We start from the raw sequence: 25,020 nt of genomic DNA on the forward strand, positions 1-25,020 counted from the left end.
TGTAATTCAAAAAGATACATGCACCCTCTTCACTGCAGCACTATTCACAGTAGCCAAGACAGGGAAACCACCTAAATGTCCATCAACACATGAATGTATTAAGAAGATGTGGTAAAAAAAATAAATGTCCAGAGATATGAATTATCTGTCTATATCAACATTATTGTTCTTATTATCATATCATTAATAAATTAGACTTGAATATTGCTTTAAAAAAAAAAAAGATGGAGTTCCCGTCGTGGCACAGTGGTTAACAAATCCGACTAGGAACCATGAGGTTGCAGGTTGGATCCCTGGCCTTGCTCAGTGGGTTAAGGATCCAGCGTTGCCATGAGCTGTGGTGTAGGTTACAGACATGGCTCGGATCCTGCATTGCTGTGGCTCTGGCTCTGGTGTAGGCCAGCGGCTACAGCTCTGATTCGATCCCTAGCCTGGGAAACTCCATATGCTGCGGGAGGGGCCCAAGAAATGGCAAAAAGACAAAAAAAAAAAAAAAAAAGATGTGGTATGTATACACAACGGAATACTCAGCCATAAAAAAGAACAAAATAATGCCATACACAGCAATGAGAATGCAACTAGAGATTATCCTACTAAGGGAAGTCAGAAAGAGACAAAAACCATATGGTATCACTTATAAATGGAATCCAAAATATGGCACAAATGAACCTATCTGTAAAACAGAAACAGACAGACATGGAGAAGAGACGTGGTTGCTAAGGGGGAGGAGGGAGAGAGTGGGATGGATTCAGAGTTTGGGTTTAGCACATGCAAACTATTACATTTAGAATGGCTAGACAATACGGTTGTACTGTATAGCACTGGGAACGACAATTTCCTAGAATAGACCATGATGGAAATTTTATATATATATATATATATAAATAAAGAATATACATATATGGAGTTCCCGTCGTGGCGCAGTGGTTAACGAATCCGACTAGGAACCATGAGGTTGCAGGATCGGTCCCTGGGCTTGCTCAGTGGGTTAATGATCTAGCGTTGCCGTGAGCTGTGGTGTAGGTTGCAGACGCGGCTCAGATCCCGCGTTGCTGTGGCTCTGGCGTAGGTCGGTGGCTACAGCTCTGATTCAACCCCTAGCCTGGGAACACCATATGCCGCGGGAGCGGCCCAAGAAATAGCAACAACAGCAACAAAAAAAAAAAAAAAAAAAAAGAATATACATATATGACTGAGTCACCCTCTGTACAGCAAAAATTGGCACAATGTTATAAATCGCTATACTTTAATTAAAAAATAAAATAATAGAAAAAAGAAAAAGATGTAGTAGACATACACACACAGTGGAATATTACCCAGCAATAAAAAAGAATCAAATAATGCCATTTGCAGCAACGTGATGGACCTAGAGATCATCATACTAAGTGAAATAAATCAGAGACATACAAATACCATATATCACTTGTTGGTGGAATCTAAAAAAGTGATACAAATGAACTTATTTACAAAACACAAAGAAATTCAGAAAACACACTTATGGTTACCAAAGGGGAAGGAAGGAGGGTAGAGATAAATTAGGAGTCTGGGGAGTTAATTCAGAAAACACACTTACGATTACCAAAGGGGAAGGAGGGTAGAGATAAATTAGGAGTCTGGGGAGTTATCACTGTGGTTAAGAATCCAACTACTATCCATGAGGATGTGGGTTTGACTCCTGGCCTTACTCAGTGGGTCAAGGATCTTGTGTTGCAGCAAGCTGCAGTGTAGATCCCAGATGTGGCTTTGATCTGGTGTTGCTGTGGCGCAGGCCGGTAGCTGTGGCTCTAATTTGACCCCTACCCTAGGAACCTCCATATGTTACAGGTGTGGCCCTATTTAAAAAAAAAAAAAAAAAAAAGCATTATTGTTTTGCCAGGCAAAGGAGAGTCAAAGCAGGCTGCGCCCCCATACCAATGCTTCTTAACCTTGTAAATACTATTTATTCTCAGCCACTCAGGCATAAAATAAATATTATAGCACATAGTACGTGCCAGTGTCTATTATGCTTACGGGAGAGTTGCCGTCATGGAGTTGAAAAGGAATGGAAACTAGCTAATTATGCAGTATAACTTTAAGTAGTGATATGCACCATTCATTGTTTTCCTTACACTAAGCTCTTATTTTATAACTCTTTATAACTCTTCAGACACACTTCTACTTTAGGTGTAAACTCTCTAATCTCAGCATTCTCAGAAGGTCTCTGGATAATAAGATCCAGGAACCCATTCATCTTGTATTCCCTACCTCTTTACCACCTTCTTCATCCCTCCTACGTCACTTCACAAGTAACACTTGAGAAACGTAGGCGGCCACCCGCCTCCCTACCTTTTTTTTTAAAGCGGCCACCCGCCTCCCTACCCTTTGGGTACCTGGGTCCATCCCGCCCACTACAGGCCACGCCTCTTCCTTACAGACCAGGAAGCTTTTCCGGAGGCCGAAGTGGGATTCACCGGAAGCGCTCGGCCGGAAGTGTGGAACTCCCGCGCCCTCCAGGTTCCCTCCGCGAGATTCCGAGAGGGGCGGGGGGACTGGATGAGTGGAGGGGGAGGGCCCTGCAGTGCACTCTGGGAAGGTCTCAGTGTTCTTCTCTTTGTTTGCGGCTCTAGATCTGTGTTTGGTTTCTCCAGGGTTCTCCGAGGCTCTCCGATTTCCGGCCTCCAGCCGAGGTGCCCCTACTGCCTCCCTGGGTTTTCAGTTGGCGCAGGGGTCCTGCGGACGCCGCCAGCATGTCTGGGGTGCGAGCTGTGCGGATCAGCATCGAGTCGGCCTGCGAGAAGCAGGTCCAGGAGGTGGGCCTGGATGGCACTGAGACGTACCTGCAGCCACTGTCCATGTCGCAGAACCTGGCGCGTCTGGCACAGCGAATTGACTTCAGCCAAGGTTCGGGCTCCGAGGAGGAGGAGGCGGCGGGGGCCGACGGCGATGCGCAGGACTGGGCGGGCGCCGGGTCTAGCGCGGACCAGGACGACGAGGAAGGTAAGTCTCGAATCCACTGGGCCGGTCTCCGGGTCCCGGTACCAGCGGGTTAATGTCACTGCCTCTCCTGTACCAGGTAAGATGCTGTGCGTAGGAGTATTTTGAACGTAACCGCGCGAAACAGTAATTGAGCTCATAGTCGTCTTTTTTTTAATCGCTGGAAAATTGAGGGCACCACCTGACTCTTAATACTCCTTATTCTTCTGCAGGTTTCCTTGAGTGGGAGGCTCTTGAAAAACACGGCCACTATGAAGTGTTTTCATAGAATGTCTGTAATGTGGCACATCCTGGTTAAGAGGCCTAGTTCAAATATCTGCCGCGTATTAGTTTTGTTTCCCTGTGCCAGGTGGATGATGATAGTAACACCTGCTGAAAAGACATTCTTATTGGTTGGAATGTGTGATGAGGTCCAGGAGGGAGGCAGGAGCCAAATCATGTAGAGGCAGAAGGCCAGGAGAAACATTTGGCTTTTCTTTCTTTCTTTTTCTTTTTTTTTTTTTTTTTTTAATTTCGTGGCTGCACCGGTGGCATATGGAGGTTCCTGGGGCCAGGGATTGAATAAGAGCTACAGCTGCATCAGTGTGGGATCTTTTTTCAGCAGAAGATTGAACCCACACCTCCCAGCAACCCAGACTGCAGTCAAGATTCTTTATTGCTTTTTAGGGCCGCACCTGCAGCAAATTGAAGTTCCCCAGCCTAGAGGCTGAATCAGAGCTGCAGCTGCTGGCCTGTCCCACAGCCACAACAAAGCCAGATCCCAGCTGTGTCTTCCACCTACACCACAGCTCACCGCAACGCCAGATCCTTAACCCACTGAGCGAGGCCTGGGATCGAACCGAATCGATGAGGATCGGGTTCTAGTCGGGTTCATTAACTGCTGAGCCACGCGGAAACTCCTATGCAGTCAGATTCTTAACCCACTGCACCAGGCAGGAACTCCCAATTTGGCTTTTATTACAAAGACAATGGAAAGCTTTTGAAGGATTTTTAAGCAGACAGATGATTTGTTTACAAAAGGTTACCCTGGATGTTACATAGTAAATGGATTAAAAGGAAAACAAAACTAGTTAGGAAAGGATTATGGGAAAAGTATGAATGGTTTTTTGCATTCTTATTGTCAAGAATGAAAAGTACCAGAGTTCCCATTGCGGCACAGTGGAGACGAATCTGACTAGTATCTTTGAGGATGCAGGCTTGATCCCTGGCCTCCCTCAGTGGGTCAGGGCTCCGGTGTTGTGGTGAGCTGTGGTGTAGGTTGCAGACGCGGCTGGGATCTGGCATTGCTGTGGGTATGCTGGCAGCAGTAACTCTGATTGGACCTCTAGCCTGGGAACTTCCTTCTTATGCCCCAGGTGCAGCCCTAAAAAGCAAAAGCAATAAATAAATAAAAAAATAAAAAATACTGACAATTCTTTGTTTAGTTACGTGTAACATACCCTATGTAAGTGAAAATTTAAAGACATTTCAATCCACTGATGTTAGGACAATTAGGGATCCATTCAGAAATGAAAGGTAAATACTACCTCAAACCTCACATAGAAATATTTAGACAAGGATTGAAAGGGAAATGAGAATAAAATAATTGGAAAGAAGTTAAAATTACCTAACTTCGAAATTAGGAGAGGCTTCCATAAGCAGGATAGGAAACCCAGAAGTTATAAAGGAAAAGATAGGTATATTAATTACATAAAAGTTATTTATTTATTTAATTTTCTTTTTAGGGCCGCACCTGTGGCACATGGAAATTCCCAGGCTAGGGATTGAATTGGAGCCGCAGCTGCAGCATACACCTCAGCCACAGCAACACTAAATCCAAGCCGCATCCACGACCTGTGCCACAGCTTGTGGCAACACCAGATCCTTAACTCACTGAGTGAGGCCACGGAGGGAACCCGCATCCTCAGGGAGACTACATCAGGTCCTTAACCCATTGAGCCACAGTGGGAACTCCATTTACATACAATTTTAAAATAATAATGGGAAAAAAGGGTAGCATAAACAAAGTAAAAAGATAAATGACAGACTGGGAGAGGTATATGCAAGACACATGACATACAAGTGGTTGATATTCAAAGAGTCCCTTCAAACTGAAAAGAAAAAGACAATTCATTGGAAAAACAGGCCAAAGACAGTCAGCTCACAGAGGAAAGATTTAAGTTCTTGCTAATAGGGAGATGCAAATATAGCATTAAGATGCTATTTTCATGCCTAAGGGTTGTAGCGTTTTAAGAGTTAATGCCCAGTGTTGAGAATGTGAATTTGTAGAGCCTTATTTGTGAGAACCTTTGGCAGTTCAGTATGTGTCAGAATCTTTAAATGTGCCTCTCTTTTGAGCCACTAATATCATGACTGAGAATTGAAGCTACAGACGAAGTTGACGTATACAGAGATGTGTTAAAGATGTTTACACCGCTAGCATTGTTGCAACCAGTCCATTACACAGAAGTGGTTAAATCGACTGTACCTCTGTGCTCCACAGTATCGTAGAAGGTGAAAAGAATGAAGTAAATCCATATGTGCTAACCTGGAAGTGTCTCTAGGACATAACTAAGTGGGGCGGAAGCAAGTAATAGAAAAGTGGGAATGTATTTATGAAAAACATTTGCATGGATTTGCCCCAACAGTTAATGGTGATTGTCCCCCTCAGGAGGACAGAGAATTAGGGGTGGGGAATAAAACACTTTCACTTTTTACTCAGTATAAGTTGTACTGTTTGAATTCTATACTGTGAGCATATATTTATGAAATTTAATTTTTTAAGATGATTAATACGTTGGAGGATGTATTAATAGTGTTTACTATCTGAATGCTGCCGTTATAGATCATTTTTATTTTTGTACTTTTCTGTATATTGGAAATTCTCTACAATCACTCAGATTTTAAAAGCTGGAAGGTAAAGGTTATTAAGAAGGCTTGAGGTGTTCCAGTTGTGGCGCAACAGAAACAAATCTGACTGGGAACCATGAGGTTGCGGGTTCGATCCCTGGCCTCGCTCAGTGGGTTGAGGATCCGGCGTTGCTGTGGCTGTGGTGTAGGCTGGTGGCAACAGCTCCGATTAGACCCCTAGCCTGGGAACTTCCATATGCCGCATGTGTGACCCTAAGAAGACAAAAGATAGAAAAAAAAAAAAAAAAGAAAGGCTTGCATACATTTAAAACGCTATTTGTCCACTTAACATATTGTAAAGTTAGCTTTAACTTAGAAAATTGTATATGTTTGTTTTGCCACTGTAGGAATGGCTAACTGAAATGTTAAAGGTTCAAGGAGGGGGAAGGGGATGAGAAAAAAGAGGGACTAGTTTGAAATAGAATTCATTATTTCTTCTTTTGGAGAAGCTTTCTGGAACTGATACCTATATCTTTCTTTCTCCCCCCCCCCTCCTTTTTAGGGTTGGTGAAATTTCAGCCTTCCCTTTGGCCTTGGGATTCAGTGAGGAACAATTTGAGAAGTGCCCTGACAGAGATGTGTGTTCTCTATGATGTTCTCAGTATTGTTAGGGAGAAAAAATTTATGACTCTTGATCCTGTTTCTCAGGATGCACTTCCTCCAAAACAGGTATTCTAGGCTTTGATTGAGTAATGGTGCCATTTTATTAAGTTCCAGGACCATCTTTTAGGCTCTGTGCCTACTGTTTCCTTTTTCTTAAATGCAAACTTAAGTCCAGATGAAGATTTAAAGGCTGAGGGTCATAAGCTTCCCAAAACCTCAGAATTAGTTTCCATCATATCATCAAAAAATTGTGACATTTTTATGAAACTTTATTATTTTGACTTTTAGGTAGCCAGAAAAGTTTTTTTTTCCTTAGGGCTGCACTGGCAGCACATGGTAGTTTCCAGGCTAGGGGTTGAGTTGGACCTGCAGCTGCCAGCCTATGCCACAGCCACATCAGATCCGAGCCATGTCTCGACCCATGCTGCAGCTTGCAGCTGATGCCAAATGCCCAGCCCACTGATCGGGGCCAGGGATCCGGACCTATGTTCTCATGGATACTAATCAGGTTCATTACTGCAGAGCCACAATGGGAACTCCCCAGAAAATTTTATTAAACTTGGCTTTTCAGAAGTATGTCTACATGACATGGTGATTATGGATATTTATGTATGTGTGTATATATAACACATAGATTTCGATTTCCCATCAGTTTTCAAATTATGGTGTTTGATCATAAGTTTGAATGCCTTTAAAGGTACAAACAGGTGGGGTGGAGAGTGGTACACATAAGGAGAGGGAGGAATGGCCACACAAAGTGGGGGAGCCCGACCTGGATTGGGCAGAATTGGTGCCATGATAAGTTGTGATTTACAGTCCACGGTGGTGTTTTGGTTTAACACAAGTCTTTGAGTTGACCAAAGAAATAGGTTAAGGTTTTCTTTTAAAAAAAAAAAAAATTATTTGTACTTTCCCACCTTCTCCTTGCTTTTCTTTAATTTTTAAATTTTCTCTTGCGTATTTTATTATTGAGATAATGTATCATTTGAAAATCATTTTTAAATGATCTGTCTTGTCTCTGTGGAGGCACTGGTTCACTCCTCGGCCTGTTGCAGTGGGTTTAAAGGTCCAGTGTTGCTGCAGCTGTGGTATAGGTCGCAGCTGCAGCTCGGATCCAGCCCCTGGCCTGGGATCTTCCATATGCAGCGGGGGTGGCTGAAAAAGAAAAATGAATAAAATCATTTAAAAGTAATTCAGAGCTATACTTTCGGATTATTTTTGGTAGAATCCTCAGACGTTGCAGTTGATATCTAAAAAGAAGTCACTTGCTGGAGCAGCACAAATCCTACTGAAGGGGGCAGAAAGACTGACTAAATCAGTCACTGAAAACCAAGAAAATAAGCTTCAAAGAGACTTCAACTCTGAGCTTTTGAGGTTGAGGCAACACTGGAAACTTAGAAAAGTTGGAGACAAAATTCTTGGCGATCTGAGCTACAGAAGTGCAGGTATAGATAATTGTTCAAAACTCTGCTTCTTAACTGTAGTTGTCAAAAACTATAAAGAGTAGATTCTAATGTTACATATTCTTCTATCATAATACTGTTTCTCAGTTATGTTACATTTGGAAGTTTAAATCTCTGTGCATGTAAGCCCGAGAAAGCTAAAATTACTTTTATCATAGTGTTACATAAACATGTATAAATAGTTTATATTCAATTTGAAAACATTTTAGGTTCACTTAACAGAAAGTTCAGAGATAAGGTTTATGTGCTAACACACTCTGAACTATACTTGACATCTTAAGTTTGATCAGAGATAATGAAGTAGAAATAGACTCCTCAATTGGAGGCTTACCTGTGACCCTTAAAAACTGGGCATAAAAGGAGAAAAAGAACATTTCTATTCTTCCTTGTTCTATTACTCTCCTTTCAGTCTGCTACGCTTTTCACATTCTGTGTGAAGAAAGAGAACGGTGAAAACACTTCACCTTCCTTTTTCCATTCAGCCAAGGCTGCGGCACTAACTCACTACTTTGTTGGCATATACTATAAATTTAATATCTTGAATTCACATCTTTTGGTATAAATTCCTGTTGAGCTATAATATATAATAGCAAGTTTCTCCAGGTAATTTCAGTTATATCTTGAAGCTGCCGAAATATATAGCTCAGAGGAGCTCTACACAGAAAGTTTATAAGATTCACAGCTCAATGGGGTAAGAACTTTGAATATCAAGGGATAAAAAAGTAAGGCACCCTGGCTGTGGTCATTAGGGTAACAATAGCAGCGTGATATTTTAAAAGGATTCATTTTCCAGAGCAGGCCGTCATTATCCTAAAATTATAGGAAGGTAGGTCGAGGTGGTTAGGTCCAGTACTGGAGGACCTACGTGCCTCAGCATCGATGTGAATTTGGAAATTTTGAATTCTGAAGGTTATGTTCCATCACAAAGATATATTCAAGATAATGAAGACATTTTTACATTTTGATGATACGCTACAGAACGGCACTTTCTGGCTCTGGACATTGTTCTTCCCAACAAATAATTATGTGTAAGATCTGCTAATTTCTCTCTATGGGACAGTCACCTATCTTATAAAAGGGTTTGATTACATTGTTTTTAATTGCAAGAATATCTTGAATATCTTCCCCTGTTATAAAAAAGCTGGTACATTTAGCTACCCATGCCTCAGTTAATTCAGCAGCCCAGAACAACTGTCTCAATTTCTTCGATACACACACAAAAAAATCACACGAAAGTCTAGGTTGAAAAGAGGGCGGTGTATACAACTATCCTTTTGTCTATCCCTTGTTGAATTCAGAACCTTTCAATTGCAGCCTTATTACAGAGGCCGAGCTCCACAAGTATTTAATCTCCAAAATTAAATCTGTGGAATTATTTTCTAGAATTATATTTATTTTGTCAAAACTCCATTGGAATGAAACAGTTTGGATGGACTGTGGAGTTTGTATTATAATGATAGTGTGAGACTAAGGCCTGTTTTGGTTTGGTTTTTTTAGGTAAATAACTCTTTGTCCTGCTTCCTTCTTTTTGCTTACCATGCCTCTCCCTTCCTCTGAAACATATTTTCCATGGGAACTCAACTTATGCTGCAGTGATGTATATGTGAAAGAGCATTTATATATACCCAATAATTGGTGTTAAACTAATGTGGTCACTGTTCTCAATTTTCCTGTTTTTAATAATCCATTAGGATCTCTGTTTCCCCATCATGGTACCTTTGAAGTAATAAAGAATACAGATATTGATCTGGATAAGAAGATACCCGAAGATTATTGTCCCCTTGATGTCCAGATTCCTAGTGATTTAGAGGGGTCTGCATATATCAAGGTATTTGTCAGGTTTTTTTTTCAGTTAATTTCTTGTTAATAGCTCAGTAGCTAATTTGCTAACATTTTTTGTATGTTACTATTATCACATAGGTTTCGATTCAAAAACAGGCTCCAGACATAGGTGATCTCGGCACAGTTAACCTCTTCAAACGACCTTTGCCTAAATCCAAACCAGGTATAGTTAGGTTCTGTCCTCTAACGTCTCGTTTTATCTGAGTTTACATTTACAAATAAACTGAAGACAAACAGGTACTTCAGAAGAAGAGCAATTGGAAATATAATTATTTATAATTTATTAATAGTAGCTATGCAATCTTTTTTAAAGATTGAACTCATTTACCAGTTTTCTCTGTGTAAAAGAAGTAAAAAGTTTTATATTTTGCAAAGGATGTGCTGTAATACAGGGTTTTCTGAACTGTTGTATGTATTCAGATCATGATTTAAGCTAGTTAATGCCTAATATAATTAGGTAATTTATATATACATATATCCTCTGTCTTTCAGGTTCCCCACATTGGCAGACAAAACTGGAAGCAGCACAAAATGTTCTCTTATGTAAAGAAATTTTTGCACAGCTCTCTCGGGAAGCTGTTCAAATTAAATCACAGATCCCTCACATTGTGGTGAAAAATCAGATTATCTCTCAGCCCTTTCCAAGTAAGAGCAGTCTGTCTACTCTTTTGAGATTTATAATTAAGACGCTACTCTTACTGTTCCTTCAACTCACCCAAGATATTTGGTGAGTTGAAGGAACAGTAAGAGCAGAGAGGTAGTATGCGGTCCATAATAACCGCCAGTGAAGTGGCTTGCAACACAGGCTACACTGCTCTATTCTGTGTCCTCAGCAGTGTCATTCTTGAGCTTTAAACAGTATAAGTTAAAAATTTGCACTAGTGGAGTTCCCTGATGGCTCAGCAGGTTAAGGATCTGGCTTTGGGACTGCCGTGGCTTGGGTCACTGCCATTCTGTGGTCGGATCCCTGGCTGGGCTGCCCTGGGCGCAGTCAAAAACAAAAACAAAAAATTTGCACTGGCAAGGCCGTTATTCAGCAACAGTTGCTTTGAGGTGTCTATGCTAACACCATTTCTGGAGGATTTTTCAGGGATCCTATCTTAACTGCTAAATGAGATCAATTAGAGAATGCTTAATTTTTAAAGTTTTTTTATTGAGGTATAGTCTATAATACATGTTTCAGGTGTATAACACAGCCATAGTTTTTAAAATTTATATTCCATTTATGGTTATAAAGTGGCTGCAATCCCTCTGCTATACGGTATATCCTTGTAACTTATTTATTTTATGCTTAGTGGTTTGTACCTCCTAATCCATAGGAAGGTAGGCCCTACTTTGCCCCTCCTCACTTTCCTTTCTCTAGTTTTCCTCTCCACTAGCTTGTTCTTTATATCTTTGAGTCTTCCTTTTCTTTTCAAGGCCACACCTTTGGCATATGGAGGTTCCCAGGCTAGGGGTCAAATTGAATCGGAGCTGCAGCTGGGGCCGACACCACAGCCGTGGCAACACCAGATCTGAGCCATATCTGTGACCTGTGCTGCAGCTTGTAGCAGCGTTGGATCCCTAACCCACTGATAGGCCAGGGATTGAACACACACCCTCCTGGATACTAGTCAGGTTCTTAACCCGCTGAGCCCCAACAGGAGCTCCTGAGTCTGTTTCTTTTTTGTTCACTGTTATTTTAGATTCTCCATATAAGTCAGATCATACAGAATTTGTCTTTCTCTGTCCGACTTACTTTACTTAGCATGATACGCTCCAAGTCCACCCATGTTGTTACAGATGGCAAAATTTTATTGTTTTTATGGCCGAGCAGTATTCCATTGTGTATATGCATGAATGTACATATATATACATATATGTACCACTTTTCCTTATCCATTCATCTGGTTTTTTTTGGGGGGGGGGGGGTTGTCTCTTTAGGGCCATAGTCACGGCATATGGAGGTTCCCAGGCTACGTGTTGAATCAGAGCTGTAGCCACTGGCCTATGCCACAGCCACAGCAATGTGAGATCCAAGCCGTGTTTACAACCTACACCACAGCTCATGGCAACACCTGATCCTTAACCCACTAAGCGAGGCCAGGGATCCAACCTGCATCCTCATGGATCCTAATCCAGTTCCTTAACCACTGAGCCATGATGAGAACTCCTCATTCATCTGTTGATGGACACTTACCTTGCGGACACTTAGCTTGCTTCTGTAACTTGTCTGTTGTAAATAACGCTGCTATGAACATTGGGGTAGATTTATCTTTTCGAATTAGTGTTTCTGTGTATAAAATGCTTAATTAAATGTCCATAATATTTCTAAATTTTGAATTTGAAGTTAAGAAGAAACAAATTCATAGCTTAAAAATGTATAGCTTCTGTTCACCTGTCTTTATTTTATTTTGTCTTTTTAGGGCTGCGCCCATAGCATATGGAGGTTCCCAATCTAGGGGTCTAATCAGAGCTGTTGCTGCCAGCCTACGCCAGAGCCATAGCAACACCAGATCCAAGCTGCATCTGCGACCTACACCACAGCTCACAGCAACGCCAGATCCTTATCCCACTGAGCGAGGCCAGAGATCGAACCCACAACCTCATGGTTCCTAGTCGGATTAGTTTCCTCTGCACCATGGCAGGAACTCCTGTTCACCTGTCTTTAGCCACATTCAAGCTCAGCAGCCACATGGTAGGTCAACAGAATTTGAATTGTTGAAGTACACAGTAGTTTATTACATTCATAAGTCATCATTTTGGTGTAGAAATTTTTTAAATGAAGCATCCTCTTCCAGTACAGAATATATCTTTTGAGGAGTTCCCATCCTGGTGCAGCAGAAATGACTCCGACTAGGAACCATGAGGTTTCGGGTTCGATCCCTGGCCTTGTTCAGTGGGTTAAGGATCCTGTGTTGCCGTGAGCTGTGGTGTAGGTTGCAGACGCAGCATCTCTTGTTGCTGTGGCATAGGCTGGCAGCTGTAGCTCTGATTCGACCCCTAGCCCAGGAAACTCCGTATGCCGTGGGTGCAGCCCTAAAAAGACCAAAAAAAAAAAAAAGAATGTATCTTTGGAAAATAGGCTTTCATTATACTTTATGAAGACACTTTGTGCTTTTCCATATTTTAGGTTATTTATATCTGTTCTTCTTGTTTTTATAAATAGGCTTGCAGTTATCTATTTCTTTGTGCCATTCCTCAAATGATAAGAAATCCCAAAAATCTTCTACTGAGAAGCAAAGTCCAGAGGACCATCTTTATGTCCTAGAGCATAACTTGCATCTCCTGATTAGAGAGGTAATGAAATAAGTGTTTTTCCTTGTGTTGCGGTGAGCATATCAGGGCGGTGAATGTGCACACCCTCCTCTCGGCTGAGTCCTCGTTACTCACATAGCAATGACATTCGCTGTCTGTGCTGTGCAAGATCCTGGCCATGGGCTCGGGGAATATAGAGACCAGCAGAATACAGTTTCTCTACCCCAAGCATAGCTTCTAGTGGTAGAAATAGACCACAAGTTTATAGAGAGGGGTAGAGACGCATGCTAAAGGGTGCCTCTGAACAGGTGATCAGGGAAAATGTCTTGCTGGAGCCTGTGGACAGGAACCCTGAGTTGTTTCTGGGTATATTCTCCCTGCAGGTCATCTAGAATTGTGTTTCCAGAGTGTTTGTTCACAATTTACGCTAATTTGAAAAGAATCCCCTGAGATCTTGTAATAGGCGTGTATGTTCCACCTCCCCTGCCTCACCCCAAAGTCTGGTTCTGTTACTTGTGATGATGCAGTAGTCAGTATTTTTTTATGTTCCTCCAGTGGTTCTGTCGTCGCCAGGCTTGGAAGCCTCTCATCTGGGCTACGGTGGAATAACTGTCTACTGATTGCATGTGTTCTGTCCGTGAGGCTTAGCGAAGAGTATTTGGTTTTTGTACCTTAAAACTTTTAAAATAAAAACGGCAGCTTGAGAGGGACTCTTCTCTTTACAGACTCGCATTAAGCATGGCCTCGTAGATACTAACGTTTATCTCTGTGCCAAGACCGCCTTTTTATGTGGTTCAGGTCCATTGCTTTCATGTTTCCAAAATGTGAGCCATGTTCTGATTGAATACTGTAATTACCATCCGGGTGTTGGCTGTTGACAACGGCTCTTCTTGTTACAGTTTCATAAACAGACCTTGAGCTCCATCATGATGCCTCATCCAGCAAGTGCACCTTTTGGCCACAAGAGAATGAGACTTTCGGGTCCTCAAGCTTTTGATAAAAATGAAATTAATTCAATACAGTCAAGTGAAGGGCTTCTGGAAAAAATAATTAAACAAGCAAAGCACATATTTCTGAGGAGTAGGTAAGGACAGACAAAGTGAGTCTTTTCTCCAGGGAGAGGGAGGTGGCTGCAGTATAAGAGTTTATAGTCGTTGGGGAGTTCCCGTCGTGGCGCAGTGGTTAACAAATCTGACTAGGAACCATGAGTTTGCGGGTTCAGTCCCTGCCCTTGCTCAGTGGGTTAACGATCTGGCATTGCCGTGAGCTGTGGTGTAGGTCGCAGATGCGGCTCGGATCCCGCGTTGCTGTGGCTCTAGCGTAGGCTGGCAGCTACAGCTCTGATTAGACCCTAGCCTGGGAACCTCCATATGCCATGGGAGTGGCCCAAGAAATGGCAAAAAGACCAAAAAAAAAAAAAAAAAAGAGTTTATAGTCGTAGATGGCCCTGTCAAGTCTGGGGAAGACGTAGAGCCATTGCCCATATAAGGTAATATACTGCTTCTAACCTGGCATTAAAATTTTGAATGTACCATACAGCACCATACTGTCTTAACTAACCCATCCGTGAGATGCTTATTCCTGAACTAATTGAAGCCTTTTTTTTTTTCTTTTTTGGACACCCCGCAGCATATGGAGTTCCCAGGCCAGGGGGTCAGATCTGAGCCTTGGTTGCGGCCTAAGCTGCAACTGTGGCTACGCTGGATCCTTAACCCACTATTCCAGGCCGGGGATCGAACGTGTGTCCTTGTGCCACAATGACAACTCCACATTTAAACCCTTTTTAAGCTTTCCATATTTTTGATTGTTGCACATTTTAGGACTTTGGAAGGCATTTTCCCATATGTTAACTTATTTAATCCTTAGCTCTGGGGCAGATCATGTTAACCCATTTTTATTGATGAGAAGATTGAGGTTTAGAAAAGTACAACTTACTCAAAGTTCCACAACTTGGGTTAGCAAAATCAGGATTTATGGCTGGGTCTGTTTAACCCCAGAGCTCATTTTCTTTCTTCCATACACAGTTTACAAAAGAACTTGGCATGACCGAACCTAAATAAGTGTCCCTTTTCCAAATGCTGAAGGTGCACTTCTGTTTTATTATTGTCGTTTGGTGAAGAGGTCTATTTTTACTTAATTCATAGTTGTACCTTAATGGTACTCAATAGGCCAGGGATCGAACCTGTGTCCTTGGCACTGCAAAAAAGCTGCCGATCCCACTGCACCACAGAAGGAATGCCATGTGTATCTTTTTTTTTTAAATTACAAATCTGTTATCATAAAATTTTATATTTTGCCTTCAAAAATATTTTAATATAATGTCTTATTGTATGAATATTCCATGATTTCTTCTTACCAATTCTCATTGCTACTTTTTCATTATCAGTTTGTTGATAGATGTAATGCTGAAATGAATAGTCTTACATACATATTGATACCTATTGTAGAAATTTTTAAAGCACTGCCAGGGAAACAAATCACAGGAAAAAAAAGAATGTTAAAAATGGTAGTTCCCACTGTGGTCCATTGTGTTAAGGATCCAGCATTGTCTCTGGTGGCACAGGTTCAGTCCCCGGGGCCAGGAACTTCCATGTGCCATGGGTGCAGCCAAAAAAAATAAAAATAAGGAAGAGAAAGTTAGAAATGGACTGAAAGAAACCAGTACTAGAGCAAAAGGAGGATAAGAGAGCAAACCCAGGCTTCTGATGTAAAAGCCCCTTGTCCTCAGTGGCTGTTCTCATTTCCTCCTGGCTTTTCTTTCTCTTTCTGATGAAGTACCAGAGTCAGGAGAAACTGAGGAGCTCCAGTTGTTTGGTTAACTTAGTAATTTATGCTTGCGTTCTAGGCTGTTTGTTGGTGTGTATAAAATATAAAGGAAAGATTTTTGGCTCTGGAGTTAGATTTCCAGGTTTTGTGCTCCAAACAGCTATGTTATCTTGGGCAAGTTACTACACATTGCTAAACTGCTTTTTTTTTCTTTCTGAAAAATGGAGATAGTAGTGTCCAGAGGAATTCCCTTGTGGTCCACCTTTGTCACTGCAGCCACTTGGATCACTGCCATGGGTTCGATCCCTGCCCTGGAAACTCCATGCTGTGGGCACGACCAAAATAATAATAGTGGCTACTATTGTTGTTAGTGAGATGAAATGATAGAATGCACGAAAGCACTTATTACAGTATTTGATACCTGATTAGGATTTGATGAATCTTATTTATACTCACCATATTTGTCTTTCTTGAAGTATAGGTTTTATTTTTTTTATTACTCAGTGAGTTTATTACATTAATAGTTGTACAATGATCATCGTAATCCAGTTTTATAGGATTTCCATCCCACACCCCTAGCGCATCCCTCTACCCCCCAAACTGTCTTCTTTGGAAACCGTAGTTTTTCAAAGTCTGTGACTCAGTATCTGCTCTGCAAAGAAGTTCACTGTGTCCTTTTTTTCTGAAACCTGAAGTAAAGGTTTTAATTGTACAGTTAAGTCTCCAGCTTCTCTTCAAAATAAGTATAGTTCCCTTATAGTAATGGGTCTCAGGTGTGAGTACCTCCCAGGTCATTTGTTACCAGGGATTAGGTACTGATGTTTATAAACAACTGATTTTTTTTTTTTTTTTTTTTTTTTTTTGTCTTTTTGCCTTTTCTAGGGCCGCTTCCCATGGCATATGGAGGTTCCCAAGCTAGGGGTCAAATCAGAGCTGTAGACGCTGGCCTCTGCCAGAGCCACAGCAGTGTGGGATCCAAGCCATGTCTGTGACCTACACCACAGCTCACGGCAATGCTGGATCCTTAACCCACTGAGCGAGGCCAGGGATCGAACCCACATCCTCATGGTTCCTAGTCGGATTCATTAACCACTACGCCACGACGGGAACTCCAACAATTGATGTTCTTTCTAGAGCTGAGGTTAGTACCCTTAGACATATCCTTCCCACTTGTGTTCTGATAAGACTTTCTGAGTGAGTGGCAAAACACAAATGGAGTGGCAAGGAAATCCACGTGGCACGAGAACGTGTCATGATGTGAAGCTGGGAACCAGTACATCGGAGCCGCATGAAGGAGGGTCTCAGAACTTCAGCTGACCCTTCTTTAAAGTCTAGCTTTTCAAATGGTGGTGTTTTCCAAAAGGAGTTAATCTGGTTTTAAATATCCATAAAATTGATAAGTGATTTGTCATATTGTTTTATATGGTGACTTTATAACAATTGTAACTCCTTTTCTTGAAAAGGACTGCAGCAACTATTGACAGCTTAGCAAGTCGCATTGAGGATCCTCAGATACAGGCTCACTGGTCAAATATTAATGATGTGTATGAATCTAGTGTGAAAGTCTTAATCACATCACAAGGCTATGAACAAATATGCAAGTGAGTATCAAAGAGAAGTTGTTTACTATGTTAAGTTCCCTTTTAAGCATTGCTATTTGCTGAGTGATTATATCAAGATTTTGTTTTTATTTCCTAGAGTGGCATAACTTTCCAGGAAATTACATCAGCCATAGAGTGTTTTTAAGAATGAGAAGCAAGGGAGTTCCCATTGTGGCTCAGCAGTAATGAACCCGACTAGTATCCATGAGGATGCGGGTTTGATCCCTGGCCTCTCAGTGGGTTAAGGATCCAGCACTGCTGTGGCTGTGGTGTAGGCTGGCAGCTGCAGTTCCAATTTGACCCCTAGCTTGGGAACTTTCATATGCCATGGGTGTGGCCGTAAAAAAAGCAAAAAAAAAAAAAGAGAGAGGTAAGAATGTCTAAAATGGACTCTTAGGTAAATGTCACGTATTGAGCTATGGAAAAAATGGATCCCACATTAAGCGGAAAGTTGCCGTGCTTCCTCAGAGTCTGTTCCGCTTCGGTTCCTGCCTAGAGGCAGTGGCCAGTCTGATGTATTTGAAGTGAGGAGGGCCGTGTATATTAGACCCCATACTTTCCACGGTGTGCCGAAAACAGCCTAAGTTTGGTAGCTCTCTCCTGCCCTGAGGTTGTTCTTGTGTCTAATCCAGTTCATGGTTCTGCCCTTAACGACTTTTGTCCTCAGCATTCCTAGAAAGCCGTCTCCTTGATTTATATCCAGAAATCACACGTTAATATGTGGGTGGTTGCCACTGGTGAGCGGGCTGGTAAAGTGGTCAGAGGATACAGACTTCTGGTTATAATTAAGTTCTGGAGAAGTAATGTACAGCATGGTAACTATAGTTAAGTAGTAGTCTCTACTTAAAAATTGCTCAAAGAGTAGATCTTGAAAGTTCTCATCACACGATAATGCGTAATGAAGTGAGGTGATGTTAACTTATGGTGGTGATCATTTTGCAGTATCTACAAATACCAAACCGTTGTATTATGTACCTTAAATGCATCCAATCACATTGTCAGTTATATTTCACTAAATCATGGGAGAATGGGGCAGAGCAAGTTAATATAATTAGCCAAGGGCCATGCATGGCATTTTTGGCCTCCATTTTAGCCTCTTTTAAATTTAACAACTGGAAAGATGGATCTGAGTCCCCTTCCCCAGATCCTTCTGAGAGAGCCACTAGCAAACATTTATCAGGGTTGGTGAGTACATTTTATTTTTTAGGCTTTAATTGCTTGATTTCAGGCAGACTTAACTAGCCGCAGTGGTCTCTCCAGTGAGCAAAACATGCCTGGAAACAAAATCACAACCCTCAGGAGTAGGGGAATATCACTCATTTATAATGCTGTATTTTATAGCATAGTAGATGAGTGTGATTAAGAGATAAAATACACAAGATAAAAGAGTATATATACAGTGCAAAGGAAATCAGCCTTGAAACTTCTAGGAAAAGATGTTGGAGTAGATCATGGTGTTTGCTTCCCTTTCTACCTAAAGAAATCATGAAATAATGGGGGGGCTTGGGGATGTGGTGGGAGAGGAAGTACTGAATAGATCACTATTGGTAGCAGCACACGCCACTGGCTGATGGGGTCATTGGCTTTCATCATACTATACTTTTGTGTTTAAAATCTTCTGTAAGAAGGGAGTTCCCGTCGTGGCACAGTGGTTAACGAATCCGACTAGGAACCATGAGGTTGTGGGTTCGGTCCCTGCCCCTGCTCAGTGGGTTAATGATCCGGCGTTGCCATGAGCTGTGGTGTAGGTCGCAGACGTGGCTCGGATCCCGCGTTGCTGTGGCTCTGGCGTAGGCCGGTGGCTACAGCTCCGATTCAACCCCTAGCCTGGGAACCTCCATATGCCGCGGGAGCGGCCCAAGAAATAGCAAAAGGAAAAAAAAAAAAAGACAAAAAAATAAATAAATAAATAAAATCTTCTGTAATAAAAAGAGGAAAAGAAAAAAATCGTTCAGCATTGAATTGTCTACATGTACAACTAAGACCAAGCAACTGTGAGATTATGGTTCTAGAATCCAGTGTAAACGTTTTATAACTTTAGTTAGTGATAATGTAGCCTTGATGGAGTCAGGATAGGAGAGAAAGTAGGAGGAAGTGGAGAATGCCCTTTTCCTCATATTCTCTTGCTGGTGGGGTCATCTTAATACTAGTTGAAGTTAAAAATAATTCTCTTTCTTAAAACTCTCCAACTTTCTGGTGTTGATATTTTCGTTGGATGCCAGCAAAATAATTTGCATATGTGCAGGTATATCTGTAGGATAAAGTCCTGCAAGTGTGCATGCTGGGTCAAAAAATACACTTAAAAATTTGATTAATCTTGGAGTTCCCATCATGGCGCAGTGGTTAACGAATCCGACTAGGAACCATGAGGTTGCGGGTTCAATCCCTGGCCTCGCTCAGTGGGTTAAGGATCCAGCATTGCCATGAGCTGTGATGTAGGTCGCAGACTCGGCAGACTTGGCTCCGATCCCTCGTTGCTGTGGCTCTGGCGTAGGCCGGCGGCTACAGCTCCAATTCGACCCCTAGCCTGGGAACCTCCATATGCCGCGGGTGCAGCCCTAGAAAAGGCAAAAAGACCAAAAAAAAAAAAATTTGTTTAATGTTACCAGTTTGCTTTTCAAAGTGGGAGCCATGAGTTTGCCCCAACCAGTAGTGATATGAATTCTTTTTCCGTCACATCTTTGTTTAAAAATGGAGAATTACAAAATTTGCTTACATTTGTAAGTCTTTTCCTTTAAGCCTTCTGAATTTTGTGTTTTTCTTGGAAAGAAATTCATAAACTTTAATTCATCAAAATTACAATTTTATATAGACAGTTGCCAAAAGGTTTTGTTCTTAAATATTCACCGTAGAACCAAGTTAAATAGAGGTAGTATCTGATGTGGAAAGATATAATGCTCTTTTTTTCTGCATTTGTTCGTCTAGATGATTTGATTCAGGGAGTTTTGTGTTTCTTTTACATGTCATATACTGAAAATTTATAAATTGGTTTGGAAGAGTTTTGTAACCTGCTTATATATTCATTGGCTATTTTATGAGTTTCTGTGACCTAAGACAAGTGACTAGAGTGTACGTATTGTAATTTCTTTGCTGATTTTTTCAGGAGAGGGTGAAGAGTTGACAAAATCCTTTCCTTTCTGTAGGAGAATTTGACTTTGGTTAACTCTAGCTCTAGTGCCCCGGTAACTGGATAAGGAAAGACGCCCTGTGTGTTACTAGGCAACACTGCTTACGGCGAAAATGATCCCAAGTTGGTAAAATGGATCTGAACTGGGAGAAATTATAACTCTTTGGTGGGGATGGCTTTGGATTTCCCAGTGTGACTTTGACACTGGGTATGGTTCTTGTAGGGACCCTGGAAACCATGCCTGTGGAGCTGTAACAGGAGTGGGTGGCTCCAGTGAGGACGAAGTTTCTAAGTCAGGGCAGGTCCCACATATTCTCAGTGTGGATCTCAGTTCATTGCGACAAAAGCTGTATTGACAGCTGCAGGGCCTGCTGTATGAGAGGAGCAGATGCTGCTGGCTGGCTGGCATGCTGTGCTGGCTCCCCGTGCCTCCTGGGTAGCCCGGTGCTACTCCTGTGGTAGTTTGGTGGCGGTCTCACAGATTCATTGCAGCTGAGAAAACTCCCCTCGTGGGTGTTGGTGTAGGTTATCAAAACTGTTATATTCTTGTTCTTTGATGTTAGGGTGTAATGTTTTTGGCATTGTATAAGGTAATTTTGAACATTTCTGATTTTTGGTCTGTGTGTCTATAAAGGTCCATTCAGCTGCAGTTGAATATTGGAGTTGAGCAGATCCGAGTTGTCCACAGAGATGGAAGGGTCATTACACTGTCTCACCAGGAGCAGGAGCTGCAGGATTTCCTTCTGTCTCAGGTAATAACTGCAGGCTACAAGGCCCGAGCCCCTTCCTTTCACAACCGTTGAAAGAACATAGTGGGTAAGAAGTAAAATTATTTTAAAAAGCCGTTTTTTCTCCTGTCGTCTAGTTTCTAGGGCATATTTTCAAACCTATTGACTAATTGAAAATGTTGATAAACTATCCTAGATGTGTTTCTACTCTTAGTTTGTATTTAAGATGAAGGACCAGTTCTGAGACTATCAGAATTTTAAAATTTTATCACACTTGCTGATTTACAGCCTCTTCAGGACCACGTGAAAGTGGAGCAGTATTAACCCAGGGAAACCAGAGCAAAGGAGATCAGATACAAAACTCTGGTGTCCGTTCTCCATGATGATAAGGGGGATGCTTTACTCTTAAGCTCTAAGACAGAGATCCTCAGATTAAGGGGCAGGATGGAAAGTGCTAGGTTCCAGTACCCGCTCTGTGACACTGGGCAGATTTCTGGACTTTTCTTTGCTCATCTGTAAAGTAAGAACAGTATTTCTCCTGCCTTCTTCATGGAATTGTGATAATCCATTAAAATACTGAGTTATGGAAGAAGGGTAGGTTTTGAAATGCTAATGAATCTTTCATATAAAACACATATTTATATTTCACATAAAATTAAAAAAAATACTGACACTCTTCATCCTAGAGGCAGTAAACTTTTACGTGGATGTGCATGTGTGGTGCCAGGTAAATACAATGCATTTATGAGGCATGGCAGCTCTTGGTTGATTGCACCTACCATGGCCTTGGTCGGCTTAAGCACACACACAGAAAACATGGAAAGGCTACTGGATAGCTTCCAGAATTGATGAGCAGTCTAGAGAATAAGGCTTGCAGTAGGATCAGGATCAAAGGAAGCTAGATAGTGAGAACCACAGCCAGGGCCGTGGCACTACTCTTGCCATCCCAACACTACTGCCTTCATCGCTGGTGGCAGAGTGCATTCTTGCCCCTGTGTATCAGTCGGGGTCTTAACCAGAAATAGGTGGCACATTCAGGATCGTTTCAAGAGTGTTTGCTGGGGATCTAGTTACAAAAGCTGTTAGTGTAACCACATGGATCAGCCTCGCAGGACAGCGTGCGCTTGAGGGGGTAAATGGAAGATAACTCTGCGCACGCTGCTACTGTTCTGCATGCAGAGACCCCGGTGGGCAGCTCTAGTTGGCCACGTTAGGTCACGTGCCTGTGCTCGAGCTGACAGTGGACAGGAAAGCAGGTATCAGGCTATTTTAGCTCTGGAGCGGAAGGTGGGGTCCTGTCCCTTGCCCCAGTATGTCACACAGAGGAGAATTCCCCAAAGAGGAAATGGGCTTCCTGCGCCAGGCAGTGAAAACCCCAACAAACCCCTATAGTCGTGATGTCAAGTCACCGCAAAATAAATCCCCTTGCTGATTGTCAGTGAAGTGTCCTTTTTCATTCACAGATGTCACAGCATCAGGTGCACGCAGTTCAGCAGCTAGCCAAGGTCATGGGCTGGCAGGTCCTGAGCTTCAGTAATCACGTGGGACTTGGGCCCATAGAAAGCATTGGCAATGCCTCTGCCATCACAGTGGCCTCTCCGAGCGGTGACTATGCTATTTCAGGTACTTTCTGCTTCTCTGAATGTGAAGAGACCTTTGGGGGTTTGGCCTTAACATTTAGCTTTAATAATTACAAATACTTAAGAATAATTTGTATATGCAGTAGGTGAGCTCATTTGGTAATTATGCGGAGCTTTTATCTGAGCAAAGCTATTATTCAGTGCAACAGATATTTACTTCTCTAATAGTTATAAAAAATGTTTTGCTTGGCAGCACATTTTCCTAGGAGATTATCTGAAAAATGCTATCAGAATTGTTACTCCTGCAGTTCAAAACTTTTTTTTTTTTTTTTTTTTTGGTCTTTTTAAGGCCGTACCTGCAGCACATGGAGGTTCCCAGGCTAGCGGTCAAATCAGAGGATCAAAACACACGATCCGAGCTGCATCTGCAGCCTACACCCAAGCTCATGGCAACACCAGATCCTTAACTCACTGAGCAAGGCCAGGGAGCGAACCTGCGTCCTCATGAATGCTAGTCAGATTCATTTCCACAGAGCCACAATGCGAACTCCTCCTGCAGTTCAAAACTCTTAATGGATAAAACTTTTTAAAAATATAGACTCTGCAAATAGGCAAGAATAACATCTGATCCTAAGGATGATCAGTGGATGGAACAGAGGGATGTTTTATGAAACGCCTACTGTAGGTAGGGCACTTTGATAGGCAGGAATACATATTATCTTGGGGAAAGTTATACTTGAAGCACTTGGTTTTAGTGGGGTCTTTTCTAATACCTGCTCTAAATACTTGAAAGAGTGGCTAATTAGAAATCCTTCCCCACTGGATCACATCTTGTGAATCGGTACCCTTGATCATTGCTAGATCTTTATTGATAAGAATTGCTAAATACCCTTTTCTTTTTTCCTGAGTAATGAAGCCTCATTAAAACCTGAAGTTCATATTCAGAATAATCTTTCCTCTATCCCTTCCTATTCTGATTTTGAGTACTTTTAAATAAGCGCTTTCAAGTTGGTGGACAAAGAAGGTTTTTGTATTTGTGGAAAAATGAAGTTGTGTGGTCTTTGTATTTTCTAGCTTGGAAAATGAGTATGTTGATATTTTGGTTTTGCTCCACAGTTCGTAATGGCCCGGAAAGTGGCAGCAAGGTTATGGTTCAGTTTCCCCGTAACCAGTGTAAAGACCTTCCAAAAAGTGACGTTTTACAAGATAGCAAATGGAATCATCTTCGTGGGCCATTCAGAGAAGTTCAGTGGAATAAAATGGAAGGCCGAAACTTTGTTTATAAAATGGAACTGCTTATGTCTGCACTTAGCCCTTGTCTGCTGTGATTCTTTTTTCCAGACCATTTTCCAGATTTTTTTTTTCCATGAGAAGTTTCCAGAAACTTTGACTTGAGAAACTTTTGCCCTTCATCCCTAAGCGCAAGGAAGAGGAATCTTCCAAAGGAGTATTGTTTTTTAAGTGTAATAATTAGCACATGTTTACCTAGCATTTTGAAACCTTTCACTTTATAAGTGAGAAGTGCTCTGAAATGCAAAAATTTATGTACAGGTATGGGGTATATAATTAGGGAGCGATGTAAAGTACTGTTTTTTATGCAGTTAACTTGAAATGTTACTAACTTATGGATTTGAGTTTGCTTTTGAAAATATTCCTTTGATGTTGACATTAAATAAAGCATATGGTTAAAAATCTGAGATCCTCTAGAACTCATAGCCTAAATGAATTGTGTCTTTAATTGACCCATCTCATTTCACCATTTGTTATGACCTAAGGAACGTTTAAACACTCTCGAGACCCAGCTTTCCTACAGGAATTCCCTCACATTGAGAGAAGCAGATCTTTCCCTGAAGTGCAACCGAAGGAGCCTGTCCGCAGCTGCTGACCAGAGCTGGCGAAGGGAGCTCTTGCGCTAGTTAGTGGATAAGGTACCGCTGCCTCTGACTGCCTTTGTTATGCATGCCTGGGTCTAGTACTTTGAGACGAAGTCCTTAGAGAAATTCTCAAAGTACTGAAGGCTTAGAAGGCAAATTGTACCTTTAATGTCTCCCCAGGCCCCTCCTTGGGCTCGTTTCCCCTTTGACTGGCCTCACTCTCCTTGCCGCTCTGGCCTTGCCCTGCCCCCTTGCCCTGCCCCCGGCAGTCCCCAGCCTCTGCCAGCAACCCTGGATTGCTTCTTCCAGTGAAAGAGTTGGCCTATCTTATTCCATT

At 41.9% G+C, this 25,020-nt stretch overlaps 1 protein-coding gene across 3 annotated transcripts; it reads left to right on the top strand.

Annotated features, from left to right (window-relative positions):
* The first annotated feature begins 2,441 nt into the window (after positions 1 to 2,441).
* Positions 2,442 to 24,506, top strand: MED17 (mediator complex subunit 17). 3 transcript variants are annotated; one of them, XM_003129786.7, is made up of 13 exons: positions 2,442 to 2,493; positions 2,628 to 2,976; positions 6,365 to 6,531; positions 7,691 to 7,910; positions 9,620 to 9,756; positions 9,849 to 9,933; positions 10,263 to 10,415; positions 12,919 to 13,049; positions 13,907 to 14,091; positions 17,237 to 17,374; positions 21,136 to 21,253; positions 22,693 to 22,852; positions 23,926 to 24,506. In XM_003129786.7, exons 2-13 carry the CDS (start codon positions 2,727 to 2,729, stop codon positions 24,135 to 24,137), a joined length of 1,956 nt encoding a protein of 651 aa, XP_003129834.3. In that variant the 5' UTR covers positions 2,442 to 2,493; positions 2,628 to 2,726; the 3' UTR covers positions 24,138 to 24,506. The 3 variants fall into 3 exon arrangements, with proteins under 3 accessions (XP_003129834.3, XP_084831841.1, XP_084831839.1); XM_084975715.1 differs by lacking the exon at positions 2,442 to 2,493 and having other exon boundaries at positions 2,557 to 3,739; positions 4,220 to 6,531; XM_084975713.1 differs by lacking the exons at positions 2,442 to 2,493; positions 6,365 to 6,531 and having other exon boundaries at positions 2,557 to 2,976.
* The last annotated feature ends 514 nt before the right edge of the window (positions 24,507 to 25,020 follow it).

This window comes from Sus scrofa, chromosome 9 (assembly GCF_054392235.1).
Source record: "Sus scrofa isolate SSC_HxYL_T2T_F1_AM1 chromosome 9, Sscrofa_HxYL_maternal_Yorkshire_Landrace_v2.0, whole genome shotgun sequence".
Taxonomy (NCBI): Eukaryota; Metazoa; Chordata; class Mammalia; order Artiodactyla; family Suidae; genus Sus; species Sus scrofa.